General features: G+C 55.6%; 1 protein-coding gene across 1 annotated transcript in view; it reads left to right on the top strand.

Moving 5' to 3' along the window:
- The window catches only part of MROH7 (maestro heat like repeat family member 7), a 37,760-nt gene extending 28,204 nt beyond the window's left edge, over positions 1–9,556 (top strand). The window contains exons 16-23 of the mRNA XM_059686091.1: positions 677–791; positions 1,152–1,292; positions 1,934–2,113; positions 2,909–3,064; positions 3,323–3,445; positions 6,357–6,459; positions 8,655–8,717; positions 9,253–9,556. Coding sequence (XP_059542074.1) covers positions 677–791; positions 1,152–1,292; positions 1,934–2,113; positions 2,909–3,064; positions 3,323–3,445; positions 6,357–6,459; positions 8,655–8,717; positions 9,253–9,497 — 1,126 coding nt within the window. The 3' untranslated portion in view covers positions 9,498–9,556. The remainder of the gene's footprint in view (positions 1–676; positions 792–1,151; positions 1,293–1,933; positions 2,114–2,908; positions 3,065–3,322; positions 3,446–6,356; positions 6,460–8,654; positions 8,718–9,252) is intronic.
- Positions 9,557–13,657: the final 4,101 nt, after the last annotated feature.

The raw sequence follows: 13,657 nt of genomic DNA, 5'->3' as shown, positions 1-13,657 counted from the left end.
AGCCGCACAGTCATTCACAGGGCTTGTTGACACGCTGATTGCTGGGCCCTACCCCCAGAGTTTCCGATTCACCCCATTTGGGGCGGGGCCTGAGAATGTGCATTTCCAGGGATGCTGACACTGCTGATCCAGGGGCCACACTTTGAGAACCACTGACTTGGTACAATAAACAAGACAGCTGGAGTGGAGAGCCCGGGGTTGGGGCTCCAGCCCTGCCACGTCCCCAGCGCTGTGACCCTGGGCCTCTGTCTCCTTATCTGTGAAAATGGGGATATAATGGTAATCTGAAGCTTCGGGGTGAGGATCCGATGCAGCCACATGGGAACGCATCGGGCTGCTGCCTGACGCTCAGTGGGCGGCCCTCGCACTCTCCTGCTGTGTCCTCCTGAACCGGTCCTGTGCGGTCGGGAGTCCTGGGCCTGTCTGTCTGACTGATCTGCCCTGTGCTCTTGGGCAAGTCACTTCCCCACTCGAAGCCTCAGTTTCCTCACCTGCAAAACAAAGCAGTTAACCTCGATGGCCTCTGAGATGCTGTCCAGGTGGGGAATCTTGGGAGCACAGAACCCAGGTGACCTGGTCTTGTCCATAGTTTCGAGGGTCATAGCCAGACCCCCACCAGCCGGTCTCTGTGGGTCTGGAGAGCCTGAGGGACTGCCCCTCTGCCCCCCACCCCCAGGGCCATGGTGCAGTACTCCTGCCAGGAGCGGTGCCGCATCCTCTACCTGCTCATCCCGCTCCTGGAGCGCGGCGATGAGAAGCACAAGATCACGGCCACCGCCTTCTTCGTGGAGGTACCAACCGGGCACTGGGTGCCGGTAGGGGCTGCTCCCAGGCCTCCCCGAGCCTAGGCCTCAGGTCACATTATTGGTCTTTTCTCCTGTGTAAACTGTGCTTAACCATTTATAGTATTTTGTGAGCATGATTCCTCTTGAATATGATGAGCTCCCTCTTCCCTCCCTTCTCACCTCCTCTCTCCACTCCTTCACCCGTTCCACTCTGCTCAGACCCCCTTCGTGCCCCAGGCAACCACCATCCTTTGCTGAGCATGTCTGTGTGCCAGGCACCAGATCGGAGATGCAAATATACATTTGACTGTGCCCTGTCTCACGGGGAGCCTGGGCACACGGGGAGCAATGGCCACCCTCCCTCAGCTCTTCCAGATGGAGCAGGTGCGGCGGATCCCCGAGGAGTACTCCTTGGGGCGGATGGCGGAAGGCCTGAACCACCACAACCCCATCATGAAGGTGCTGTCCATCCGAGGCCTGGTCATCCTGGCCCGCAAGACTGAGAAGGTGAGCCGAGGGCAGCGGAGAGCCCGGCCCAGCCCGGCTCAGGGCGGGAGGGAGGATGGAGCGGGCCGCCGTCCGCTCTCGGGTGCCAGCGCTGGAATCAGAGCCCGTTTCTGTCCTGCCCATCAGTGAAACGGATAGCTCTTAATAACTCCCTGAATGCCTTATTCTTCTGAAGCAGTTTCTAATCCAGACTGTTCACAACGATCTTCAAGGCAGTGTGTGTAAGAAGGCCCGGGCACGGCAGTAACTACTCTGGTTTTACGGATTAGGAAACCAAGGCCAGGATTGCTGGGGAATCCTTAGCGTTTTTTAAAGTGCTTTGTTTTTTCCGACTGCTGGCGATTGCAGCTCAGAGTGGATGTAGCAGGAGGAAGTGACAGAATGTAGATTCACAAAGCAAACAACACGAGGCAGCGGGCAGACAGCAAAGGGCTCCGGGCGTCCAGGCCAGGAAGGAGCCAGCAAGGCAAAGGGGGCTTTGGGGAGAGCAGAGCGTGGGTGAGGCCATCCAGGCGGGTGGCTGGCATAGCAGAGCCTGGAAGTAGGACTTGTTCCACCAAGTTCTTCTCCGTGAATCCGGGGCTGGGTCTCCTACCCGTTAGCCCAGGTAGGAGCCCCATCCCAAAGCTCCTGCCCCACAGACCGCCAAGGTGCAGGCCCTGCTGCCCTCCATGGTGAAGGGCCTGAAGAGCGTGGACGGGCTGCTGGTGATGGAGGCGGGCCACAGCCTCAAGACAATCTTCAAGGGGCAGGACCGGAAGCTGAATGACAGCTCGGTCTATGTGGAGTTGCTGCAGATCCTGCTGCCACACTTCAGTGACGTAAGGAACCCCACGGGGGTGGGGGGTGGGAGGTGGGAGGGGTGGAGGTCGGCATATAGAGGGCTGTTCTTTACTACCCTGCGGGCTGCCATACCCCATGGCCCACAGGACCCGGGCAGGGCCAAGTCATTCCAACACGTCTTTTTGCAATAGGTGTGCATAGAGGAAGGTCCTTTTCTAATTGGCTCTCATAGAGGGCGTTCTCCCCAGAGACTTGCTTCATTGCTGTTGTGCACCTACAGGGGGTGCAGTTTTTCTTTTAAATAAATACTTTGTCATCATTTCTTTTTAAATATAGATTTTCATTGATCTCAGAGAGGAAGGAAGAGGGAGAGATAGAAACATCCACGTTGAGAGAGAATCATGGATCGGCTGCCTCCTGCAAGTCCCCCACTGGGGATCGAGCCCACCACCCGGGCATGTGCCCTTGACCGGAATTGAACCCAGGACCCTTCAGTTCGCAGGCCGACGCTCTATCCACTGAGCCAAACCGGCCAGGGCCAGGGAGTGCGTTTTTATCGGTTCTGGCAGAGGGGGGCATTTTTCTACTTGGCACTTAGGCATCTTGTAGGTGAGCGGGAGCCCTGGCTGGGAAGAGCCGGTGGAGCTCCGGATCTAGGCTCCGGCGAGGGAGAGGCCAGCCCCGCCGGGCGGCCTCTGCTGGTCTCTGTCTCCTGCGCCTGGAGGGCCACTCGGAATGAGTGGAAGGAAGGTTGGGTGCCTCCATGTGGGGCTCAGAGGCCCAGGCAGCCTCCTGGAAGAGGGGATGCACCTGAACCTCCGCGTCTGGCCCAGGCACGAGAGGATGTGCGCTCCTTCTGCATCAGCCTGTACGGCAAGGTGGTCCAGAAGCTGCGGCCCCCCTGCACGCCGGCCATGGAGCAGCAGCTGGTCAGCACCTTGGTGCCCCTGCTGCTGACCATGCAGGAGGGCAACACCAAGGTGGGCCAGGTGAGTGCGCAGGCACCGGGCCCTGCGGGCGCGTCTCCCTCTGTGGAAACGGATCCAGAATCACCAACCACCTACCGCGGGGAGTCCCTTTTCCAAACGCGCCCATGTCAGGGTTCCTCTTCCAAACAACCAGCCTGCTTGTACATTTCAGACGGGAATTGGTTTTCCAAAATCCAGCGTCACACCGTCTCTTCTGGGACGCGCTCTGGCTGTCCGGGGATGCCGCCGCTCTGACATTCTCTTCCTGTCGGTCCCCAGTTGTGTGTGAAGACCCTGTTCCGCTGCTCTTGCTTCATGGCTTGGGAATTGCCCAAAAGAGCTTACAGCCGGAAGCCCTGGGACAGCCAGCAGCAGGCGGTGACCAAAATTTGCAACTACCTCGTGAGTGCTTCCGACACTACCGTGGTTCCTTATGAGTATGTTGGACGTGGGCAACTCTTTCCTTTTTTTCTTCTTTCTTTACACACCCTGACTGGCAAGCCCACTACCACCCATGAGCTGCTGGCTCCTGCATGTCCATCTCCGTCTCTGGCTCGTCTCCTCCCTGCTAGTGTTCGCTTCCCAGTGGCCCGCCAGACGCCTCCGGCTCAGCCCCATGCACTGCCAGCTCAGCATCTCTCTCCTGGCCTCCCCATGTCACTTCTGCTCGGTCCCTCTAGATCCCTAGAATCATCCCTAGATGACTCCGTCATCTCCCTCACCTTCCACGTTGGATCAATCTTAAGCAACTGGAATGCCCGAGTCTGTTTTTCCCTCCCCATCCCCAGTCCTTGCCTTTAGTTCAGTCGTGGATGTCCCTCGGCTGGGACAGGGGTCCAGCCACCCAGTGGGTCTCCCAGCCTTTAACCTCATCTTCTGCAATCCATTCCCCACCCAGGCCAGCAGGGTGTTCTGGTTCAAACATGCGTGTGTTTATCTTCTGGAAGGGCCTCCTTGGCTCCTTGTTTACTGTCTGTGACACAGCTCTGTGAGACATGCCATATGGGGGAGAAGCGAAGTTCTCAGATAAGTTTGGGAAATACCACGTTGTCATCTTCCTCTTGGGCATGTGCAATGCCATCAGCTCATTAAAGCCTTGGAGATGTTCTGTGCTAAGGACGTTTCACGGTTGTTTAATGTATGGTTCCCAGGCCTGTGTGACTGCAGAGCCCCTTTCCAGGTGACACTGAGAACACCCTAAGGTAGAAAAGGGCTGCATTGCAGGACGCAGCCCAGTTCCTCCGCATGACAACCAGGAAGCTTTGCCACCCAGTCCCCTTTACTTCCCTGTTGTCAGGGCAGGGTTCCCCGATGCAGACTCTAAGAGATGAGCATGCAGGGGGTTATGAGGGAGGACCCTTGGGGCCAACACCTGTGGGAGGGAAGGCAAAGAGCAGGAGTGATAGAGAAGTCAAGCCTCAGTGTAGCTCAGGGGAGGCTTCAGCCAACACTATGTGAGCTTCTCCGATTGGGGCTGTGGGTAAAGTCTTCGCCCCCCTGTGTGCACCTGTCTCTGGATGCCAGCCCCCCTGGGAAAGGACGTGACCTCGGATCAGCAGTTTTCTCCAGCCAAGGCAATGCCCAAAGCTGGGGGAATACATTTTTCATACCAAAGGGAGAGCTGGACAGAACATGCCAGCACCCCCCATACCAACCTAACAACTATATACAGATTGTTACTGGAATCGAGAAAAGGGCTCCACGCCACCATTATCCATGATGCTCAGAATCCGCTCAATCCAGTGTCTAATGTTATCACCATCATTGTACAGAGAGAGAAAAAGGCCTGGAGGAAGTGTTTGGCCAGGGCACTAATCCAGATCCCTGCCGTGACCAGTGACTAGGCAGATACTGATCATGAGTGACGGGCCGTGGTAGGGCCTGCGGCAGCCTGGAGGCCTGGCCCTTCGGAAAGCCTGCAGGGGGCTCCAGCTCACTGTGCGGCCACTCTTGCCAGGCCTCTGGTTTCACAAGAAACCCCGGTTTTTATAAGACATTAATTAGCAGTCTATTTAGCTTGCTTAAAACCCTGTGCTGGTCACTGCTTGGCTGGCCACTGTGGCCTGTGGGCTGCCAGCTTGTGGCCTCTGTGTGAGACCCCGCAGGATTCCCAGTCTCTTCTTTGGGCTCTGAGTGTCAACAGCTTTGCTCATGTGAAGGTCAAGTTCCAGTCTTAGCTTTAGAAGGGGTGGTAACTAATTCATCAATTCACTCATTCATTCATTCATTCATTCGCTCACTCATTCATCCATCCACCCTACACTTTCATGGTACCTGTACCATGCTAAGTCCTGCCCAGGGTGCTGAGCTGAGTGAGATGGCTCTTTCTCTTTGGGGAGTTCAGAACCCAGGGGAACAACAGGTATGAATAACTACAGCACAAGGTCAAAGTGCAGTGACAAAGTGTGCAAGATGCTGCAGAAGCATCAAGGGTGGTGGGATTGGCTCTGCCTGAGGGTTGAGGAAGCTTCAGGCAGGAGATGGCTTCTGGGCTGAGCTTCAAGGCACAAGAGGGAATTCATCAGATGAGGAAGAGAGGGAAGGCACTGAGATCAGGAGCCATTGCGTGTACCAGGCACAGACCTGGGGGGAGCCGGCGACGTCCTGGGCCTGGAGCACAAGGTGCAGGTGGGTGGAGGCAGTGGTGGAAGTTCAGGCCGAGGAGGAACTTGATCATGAAGGCTTTGCACGCCAGGCCCGGGAGTTTATTCCCTGATGTGCGGATTGTCCACCGAGGAGTGACAATCCTCTCCTTCATCTCCCACAACAGCCTCTTAGCAGGATGCCTGCCCCCAGTTTCCACTGGATCAGACTCATCCTGAACACCACTGTCAGACTATGTTGCCCCCGACACTGATTTGCTTTTGCCCTATCAGGCAGGGAAGCTGGCTGCCTATTTTCTAATGCATGAGTAAGCCCTGTTCCGGTCTAGTTTTTAAGGGTTTTTTAGACCCTCCTCACTCTCCAGTTTACTCCCAACTGCTCTGCAATTGAACCCTTCACCCTGGTCAGACCTGTCTCCGTATTGATCAAGTCCCTCGCTTGCCGCCACGTGCATTCTCACCTCCGGCAGGAACTGCATTTTAGAACGTCCCTCCCAGCTGCAGCAGCGGGGCGGGACGGGCGGGAGAGGAGGAACTGAAGTGAGTGTGTGATCAGCTAAGAGAAGGTGAGGCTGGCCTGTGGGGGCTCAGGCAGGGATATCAGGAGGCAAAGGGCCAGGCTTGGCTGTCCTACAGTCGCCACCCCTGGCACCGGGAGGAGTGGATGAGTCCGGGGGAGGGCTCAGCGCTCTCGGGGTTCTCTTGCCCAGGTGAACACCCACCGAGACAGCGCCCTCACATTTCTCAGCCAGAGCCTGGAGTACTCCAAGAATGCCCGGGCCTCCCTCCGCAAGTCCTCGGTCGTGTTCATAGGTAACCTGCCCTGGCTCCTGGGGCTCTGCACAGTCTCCAGCCCTTTTGGCGCCTGGGTGGGTGCTCCCCTTGGGTTTGCGGGTTAGCCAGCAGAGAGTCATGGTGCAAGTTAGAGAAGTCTTCTCTCCTCTAAGATCAGTGCCTGGGACGTGGCCACAGGCTGCACGCAGCCAGGGGTCCTCGTGCAGGCCGCGGCCTTGGCTCCTGTGCCGGCAGCGCTGCTGCTTCCCGCCTGGGTCCAGGCCCAGCAGGAGGGCCACGCGGCACAGTGGGACAGGGAAGTCAAAGCTCAGCTCCTTGGTCCCCTTTCTGAGCTCGGTTTTCTCATCTGTGAGTTGGGGATCAACTGCTGTTTCAGATGGAGGAGAATTTTTCTTTGTAATGTGAAGCCTGGCTCGTCAAGGTGCTCACTCAACGTTAGTCACCATCATTCTCCTATTTCCCACATACCCGACCTCTGCCTGTGTGGGGAAGACAAGTAGCAGGTTCCCCTCACCCCACAGGACCCTGCTGCTGACACGCCGGGCATGTCTCCTCCCAGCTAGTCCCTGCCCGCCCCCAAATAACCACACACCCTTCTCCAAGGACCAGGCCCTGCTGCTGGGAGGCTTGGAGAGGACGATGCTCCCACCCCACACCGTGTAAAGCGATGTTTCCCGGAGTTCCCTCATTTCATTCACAGTTTTGCATCCATCCACTCAGCCACGAATCCCTTCAGCGGTTTGTTTAGCAAATGGTGGCTGATCCTCTCCTCTGTGTCAGTCCCAAGGCTTAGGTGCAGTGGTTCTCAACCTTCTGGCCCTTGAAATACAGTTCCTCATGTTGTGACCCAACCATAAAATTATTTTCGTTGCTACTTCATAACTGTAATGTTACTACTGTTATGAATCGTCATGTAAATATCTGATATGCAGGATGGTCTTGGGCGACCCCTGTGAAAGGGTCATTGGACCGCCAAAGGGGTTGCGACCCACAGGTTGAGAACCGCTGGTTTAGAGAAACAAGCCTCAGGAGGTGATGCTGATGGCGGAGGGCTGGTAAAGTGATCGGCGATGGGATAGAGGAGCCATGCCCGGGACTGGGGGAGCCCTCAGATGTTTCTCACAGGGAGTGACATTAATTCCTAAATCTTGTTCCAAATTGATTACTTTGTAAAATGTTGGTGTCTAACTCCTGAGCGTCTCCTCTGCGCCAGGGCCTGTGCTGGGAACAAGGCCACGAGTAGCGCCCGCCTCTGCCCGCAGACAGTCCCCAGCGGGGGCAGCGATCCCAGCCTCGGGGTGACCAATCTGAAGGAAGTCATGAGCACTTTCTCTAGGAAGAGGCACACACGCACACAGTTGTGCACATGCTTTGGATCCTCAGAAACTGCCCCAGCCCTCCCCTCCCCCGTGGATTGAAGAGACCTTTGGTCTGGTGGGACATTCGTAAGTCACATGTGAAGTACAACACGGTATCTACAGAGAGAGACGCTCAGGGGCTGTGGGAACCCCGAGAGGGGCTTCCCTTTGCCTGTGGGCAGGGGCAGGAAGGACTTCCTAGGGGAGCAACTCTGTTGAGCTGGATATTCAAGGACAAACAGGAATTAGCCAGAAGGACCACGGAGTCACCAAGACGCAGGACAGCACCCCATCCCAGGGGAGCTTGTCGTGTAGGAAGGGCCTTCCGAGAGGTACAGGCCATGCAAGGAGCTGCTGGCACTTGGGGAGCCAGGCATGCAGCTGAGGGCAGGGGAGAGGGAACACCATGGCTGAGGAGCTGGGTCTCCGCCACTCCAGGGCCCCTGCCAACTGCCTGCCTGGAAGGGATGCCAGGCACTCAGCGTCTTTCATGTTATTGTGGCTCCAACGCCCTAAACCAGGGGCAGCTGAGGCAGCACCTCCCCGAGTCTCAGATGAGGACAGTAAGGGCCAGTCTGACTCAGGGGCCACCTGGGGCTGCCCGTCAGCATTGGCTACAGCCTACATCCTGCCCTTGTCCCCATGCCATCCCCGCCCTGCGAGCCTGCCACCTCTCCCAGGGCCCCTCTTGGGACTCTGTTCAGGGTCAAAATGAAGTTCGCCTTTGTGTCCTCGTTTGTGGGGCTGGAGGAGAGTGGGAAGAGCCTCTCTGAGGAGGTCTGGTCCGAGGAAGGGATGGGGGCGGGTCTGAGTCAGGAGGTGGGTTGCTCACCTCTTGCTTGGATTACCCTCAAGGGTCCCTGGTCCCCTTCATGGATAGCATAATGACGGAAGAGCGTCTGAATGAAGTTAAAGCCGGTAAGTTGTGCCCTGTGTTGGTGAGATTTCAGGGGCCAGTGAGAGAATGAGGAGGCTCACGATGGGTCAGAGGAAAGGGAAGGGAAGGTCCCAAGGCGAGAGTCCTCAGCTCGGTTCAGCTGTGTTAGTCTTCATGCACGCGAGTACATGTTAGGCGCCGTGGAGTCACCAAGACATCACCCCATCCTAGGGGAGCTTATCGTCTAGGAACCCCGGCTCAGAAAGCCAGACCATAAACCACTTAGCTCAGGGCAAGCAGTTCAACTCTTAAGGGGGGACGATTACTTTTGTAACTGGGAAAGCAGATGGGAAAGCTGAAGGGAGGCTGGGGCAGTCCAAGAAGGCTTCCTGGAGGAGGCACGTTTTGCTTCAGCCTTTGAAGTGTAAACAAGTTGAGGAGCTGGGAGACACGTAAGATGAGGGGAGGCTGAGCCGAAAGTGCTTAAGCCAAGGCGTGGAAGTGAGAAGGAAGGATGAGGTGTGAGACCCGTGTGGGGACCTCTTAACAAGTGGCCTCTTTCCTTCCCGTGATCAGCTCTGGAAAACTTGAGACACGACCCGGAAGCATCGGTGTGCATCTGTGCGGCCCAAGCCCAGGACAACATCCTGGCCAGCTGCTGGCAGACCTCCTGGCCAATGCCACATTCGGACCTGTGGGTGTGCGACCCGGCCGCCACGCACCGCTGGAACTCCAGCTGCGAGAACCTGCCCACGTCGCACCAGCCACGCTCCTGGATCATGCAGGCCCTGGGCTCCTGGACGACGTCCTTGAGGCAGTGATGTCCCTGAGCCCCAGCCCTCTGCAGGGCCGGCCCTGGCCCCAGCCATGCTCACTATAAATGCCAAGTGGCTGACCTCTCGCCCCTGAGTGTTTCCTTGTGGGAGATGCCCCGGGGTCTGGAGCAGTTATTGCTCCGCACAGCGAATCTGTGAGAGGAGCCTGGCCTTCCTTGTTGACTCGGTCAACACTAACGGACTCGCGGAGGCTGTTTGTCCACACGTTATAAGTGGGGAAGCCGAGGCTCAGAGAGGTGAAGCGGCTTCCTCAAGGCCACACAGTAAACGTGCTGGGTGTTTCAGTTTCCCTTCCCCCACTGGGAGAGCTTAAGTACGAAAGGAGATGAGGACATGGGTATTTTTTGAGGGAGGAAAAGAAGAGCCTCCTCCCACCTTGTGACATCATGCACAACCCAGAACCCTAATCTCCGAGACCCACCCTCGGGTCTTTACCCAGAGCTTGGTCACCATTCATTTGGGCAGCATTTACTAGAATTGAGCAGCTAACCTGGGCCATGCCTGCTCTGGGTGCCAGGGATACAGACCCAGCCCGGACCCAGGGCAGTTTGTGGTCTGATGCGGTGGTTCCCCACAGCAGGGCCATTTTTGAGCCCCCGGGAATATTTGGCAGTATCTTGAGACATTTTTGGTTTCTACAGCTGGGGAAGGAGATGCTATTGGTATTGTGGGTAGAGGCCAGGGATGCTGCTAAACATCCTCCAATGCACAGGAAAGCCCCCACGGGGAAGAATTATTCATCCCAAGTTGTCAAAAGTGCTGGGGTTGAGAAGCTTCGGTCTAACGGAAGTGTAAGAGACACAGCCACCCATAGCCCAGCAGGTGGTGAAGGGAAGTGTGGAGCTGTGAGGTCCAGAGGAGATATATAGACCAGTTTGGGGTTGGGGTGTCAGGGAAGGCTTCCCAGAAACAACGCCCCCTCCAGGGGGTTTGGAAAGATGCCCGTATGGTAGATGCGTATGGAGAGCAGGGCACATAGGGCCAAGGCCCAAGGGCAGATACATAGGTGCAGCAAAACCCAGTGGAGGGAAGAGGAGGGCAAGGGTTGGTCACTGTGGCCTTGGAGGGAGACCTCACCAGGAGAGCAGTGGGAAGGCGTGATGGGGAGGTGAGAGGCAAGCAGGGGAGACACGGAGATTTCTGCTTTGGAAAGCTCCCTCCTCCTGGGGATACAGGCATCCCCAGGTACTGCTGGTGGGAGGGAGATGAGTGCAGCCACTCAGAACAGGAATCTGTCTGCCTTCAGTCATGTTGTTTATACCCATGACCCTGAATGTGCTGCACTTAGCACAGCCAGGGGTGAACCTGAGGGGGCGGGGGGGGGGCACGGTGAAGGATTAAAGAACACAGACAAGACAATAAAGCTGGTACGAGGTGGGACACTGGTCTTGGAGGGAGAAACAGTGCCACAGCCTGCAAGCCGAGTCTTTATTTTATAGCCAGATTACAGGAGGCAAAGTAAGGGCGTGGTCAACATGTTTACAATGTTCTTGCGGGTTTCGAGTCTACTTAATTACATGCACCTGAACTCTATCAAGCTTTGTTTTGGCAGCACTTGCTGCACCTCCCGCAGCCCACATCACTCAGCCACCTGGGACCACAGGTTCGGACCATAAGGTCAAGCTTACAACCATAGCTTTTTGGCTATAATTGTGCTGGGAGGGCTTTGCCCTCCAAGCTGGGACCTGCACATGGCTTTGCCACAAAAGGACTGTGCCCTCTCATTAGTCCGAGGCTTGAACCTGTCCAAACGCTGTAGCCGCTCTCCACACCTGAAATTCTATGTGGGCACACATCTCAGGGAACTCCTCCCACAGGTCCATAAGGAGCAATGGGTAAGGGAGATGATCACAGTGCTCTCTGTGGTGCCTGTGAGAGGAGGACCTGGCCCTCCATCCTCAGGGAGTGAATGGGCGCCATGGAGTCCCACAAAGCAGAGGTGGTGGGGGTACCATGGGCAGGACCTAAAACCCAGTGCTGAGTGGAAAAAGCATATTAAAAGTGTATGCACAAGAGTTGCATTTTGCAAGAACACATACAAGCTGAAAATACACATATCACTTTAGAGTGGTGGGAGGGGCTGAGGTGGGCTCTGGGGCATAAAAGGGAATAATGGGAAAAAAGGAGTGGCAGAAAGCTCACACTAAGTGGAACGAAAGGGCAGGCAGCGGGTCGGGGGAGTTGTGTGGACAAGAGCACAGGCAGGGAGACCTGGCCGGAGGCTTCGGAGAAGAAGGTAGGGGTGCTGGGCTGCAGTGTGGGATGAGGAGGGTGAGCAGACCTGTGTGAGATTCAGGATAGAGAATTTTCAGAAGCTGGTGGTTGATGAAGGGAGGGGAGGAAGAGCAAGGTACTCAGGTTTCTGGGTGGATGACTGGGTCAGCGGTGTCCCCGCACTGAGTGACCCCTCATAGCAGGAGCAGGTTTGGGGAGGGGTGAGTTCAGGCTGGACCTGGTGAGCTTGATGGGCTTTGTGCCAGGCTAGTGGAGACATCCACCAGGTGGCTGGCTGCACAGGGGTGGAGCTCAGCAGAGGATCTGAGATGGAAACAGACCTGAGACTCATCTTTGTACAGGGGTGAGGTGAGATCCCCGGGGTGAGTGTAGAGTGGGACAAGACATAAGCCCGAGGAGCACCTACATGTAAGCTCCTGCTGCGGATAAGGAACCCATGAAGTTGACCACACGATCACCCTCCAATAAATGGTAGGCCAAGGCCAAGGCCATCAGGAAACTGGGCTAGAGGGAGAGCAGGAAGTGGGATGGTTCTTTTCCATTGCCAAGAGTGTTCACAAGCATGGCCTCCTTGGCATTTCATAGCAGCCATACAGAGTTATGGGGAGGGTAGACTGGCTTCATGGCCTATCGTCAACATATGAGGACAGGGCTCAGACGGTGGGCCTTGTCCAAGGTCACAAAAGGGAATCAAAGTGTGAGTCCCAGAGGTCTCCTACCCATGCCTCAGCCCTTTCCTCTCAGAGACACTGCTGCTTTCATTGGCTAGAACTCAGGTTTGGGTGTGGCCTTGACAAATGACAGCAACCATATTCTAGATCTAGGTGGCCCCGGAGCTCAACAGAAGCTACCAGGCTCAGTTACTGGCCGAAGCCCCCAAGTGGTCTTGAGTTGGAAGGGTCACAGAGCACTGCGAAAGTCACTTCCCTTCTCTGAGTCTCCCCTATCATCACCTTGGTTTTATAGGAATCAAATTTAAAAGTGGAGGTACATCTACACGATGGAATACTATGCTGCTGTAAAAAAGAAGGAACTCTTACCATTTGCAACGGCATGGATGGAAGTGGAGAGCATTATGCTAAGTGAAATAAGCCAGTCAATGAAGGAAAAATACCACATGATCTCACTCATTCAGGGATAATAAAGACCATTATAAACTTCTAACAATAATAAATACAGAGGCAGAACTGCCTCAAACTGATTGTCAAACTGCAGCGGGAAGGCTGGGGAGGGTTGGGGGGCAGGAGGGAGGGGGGTAAGAGATCAACCGAAGGACTTGTATGCATGCATATAAGCATAACCAATGGACATAAGACATTGGGGGGTAGGGGAGGCCAGGGGATTGTCAAGGGCGGGGGAAAAAAGGACACATATGTAATACCCTTTGTAATACTTTAAGCAATAAAACAAACAAAAAAAAAAGTGGAAGCAAAAGGACTTAGTAGGCTCTGTACTCAAGAAGGGAAAAGATAATGAAAAGGTCAAGTATGGGAACCGTAGTGAGGGAGCAAGCTGGAGGAGGAAGTGTGGAAAAGATTTGGCTTTGGAGGGCAGGGACCAGGTGTTCTGCACGTGGGCAAGTTAGAAGCGAAAGACACAGTCCTGGCCCGGAAAAGCTCATGGCCCTCCATTTGTCATCCATAGCCCTGCTGTTTCTCCCATCCTCCACTGCTGTTTTTAGATCTCTTCTCTCCCCTGGTCTCTAACAGTCTCCTTCTCAATCTCTTCACCCAGCCTCCCCTATCAATCTTTCACCTGGCAACCCAGGCCTTCCTGAGACAAATTTGCCCTTGGCTCACTATCCTCTGCCGAATGAAGGCCAATGTGCAACCCGGCCCTCTGGCCCTCTCCCACCTTGCTGGCCTTACGCTCCCATATCCAATATGCTGGCTGCTGTATACCTCCATGCC

The sequence above is a fragment of the Myotis daubentonii genome, chromosome 3 (genome assembly GCF_963259705.1).
Source record: "Myotis daubentonii chromosome 3, mMyoDau2.1, whole genome shotgun sequence".
In the NCBI taxonomy this organism is placed as follows: Eukaryota; Metazoa; Chordata; class Mammalia; order Chiroptera; family Vespertilionidae; genus Myotis; species Myotis daubentonii.
Note: the sequence above shows the minus strand (reverse complement) of the source record. Positions and strands in the feature narration are given on the sequence as shown.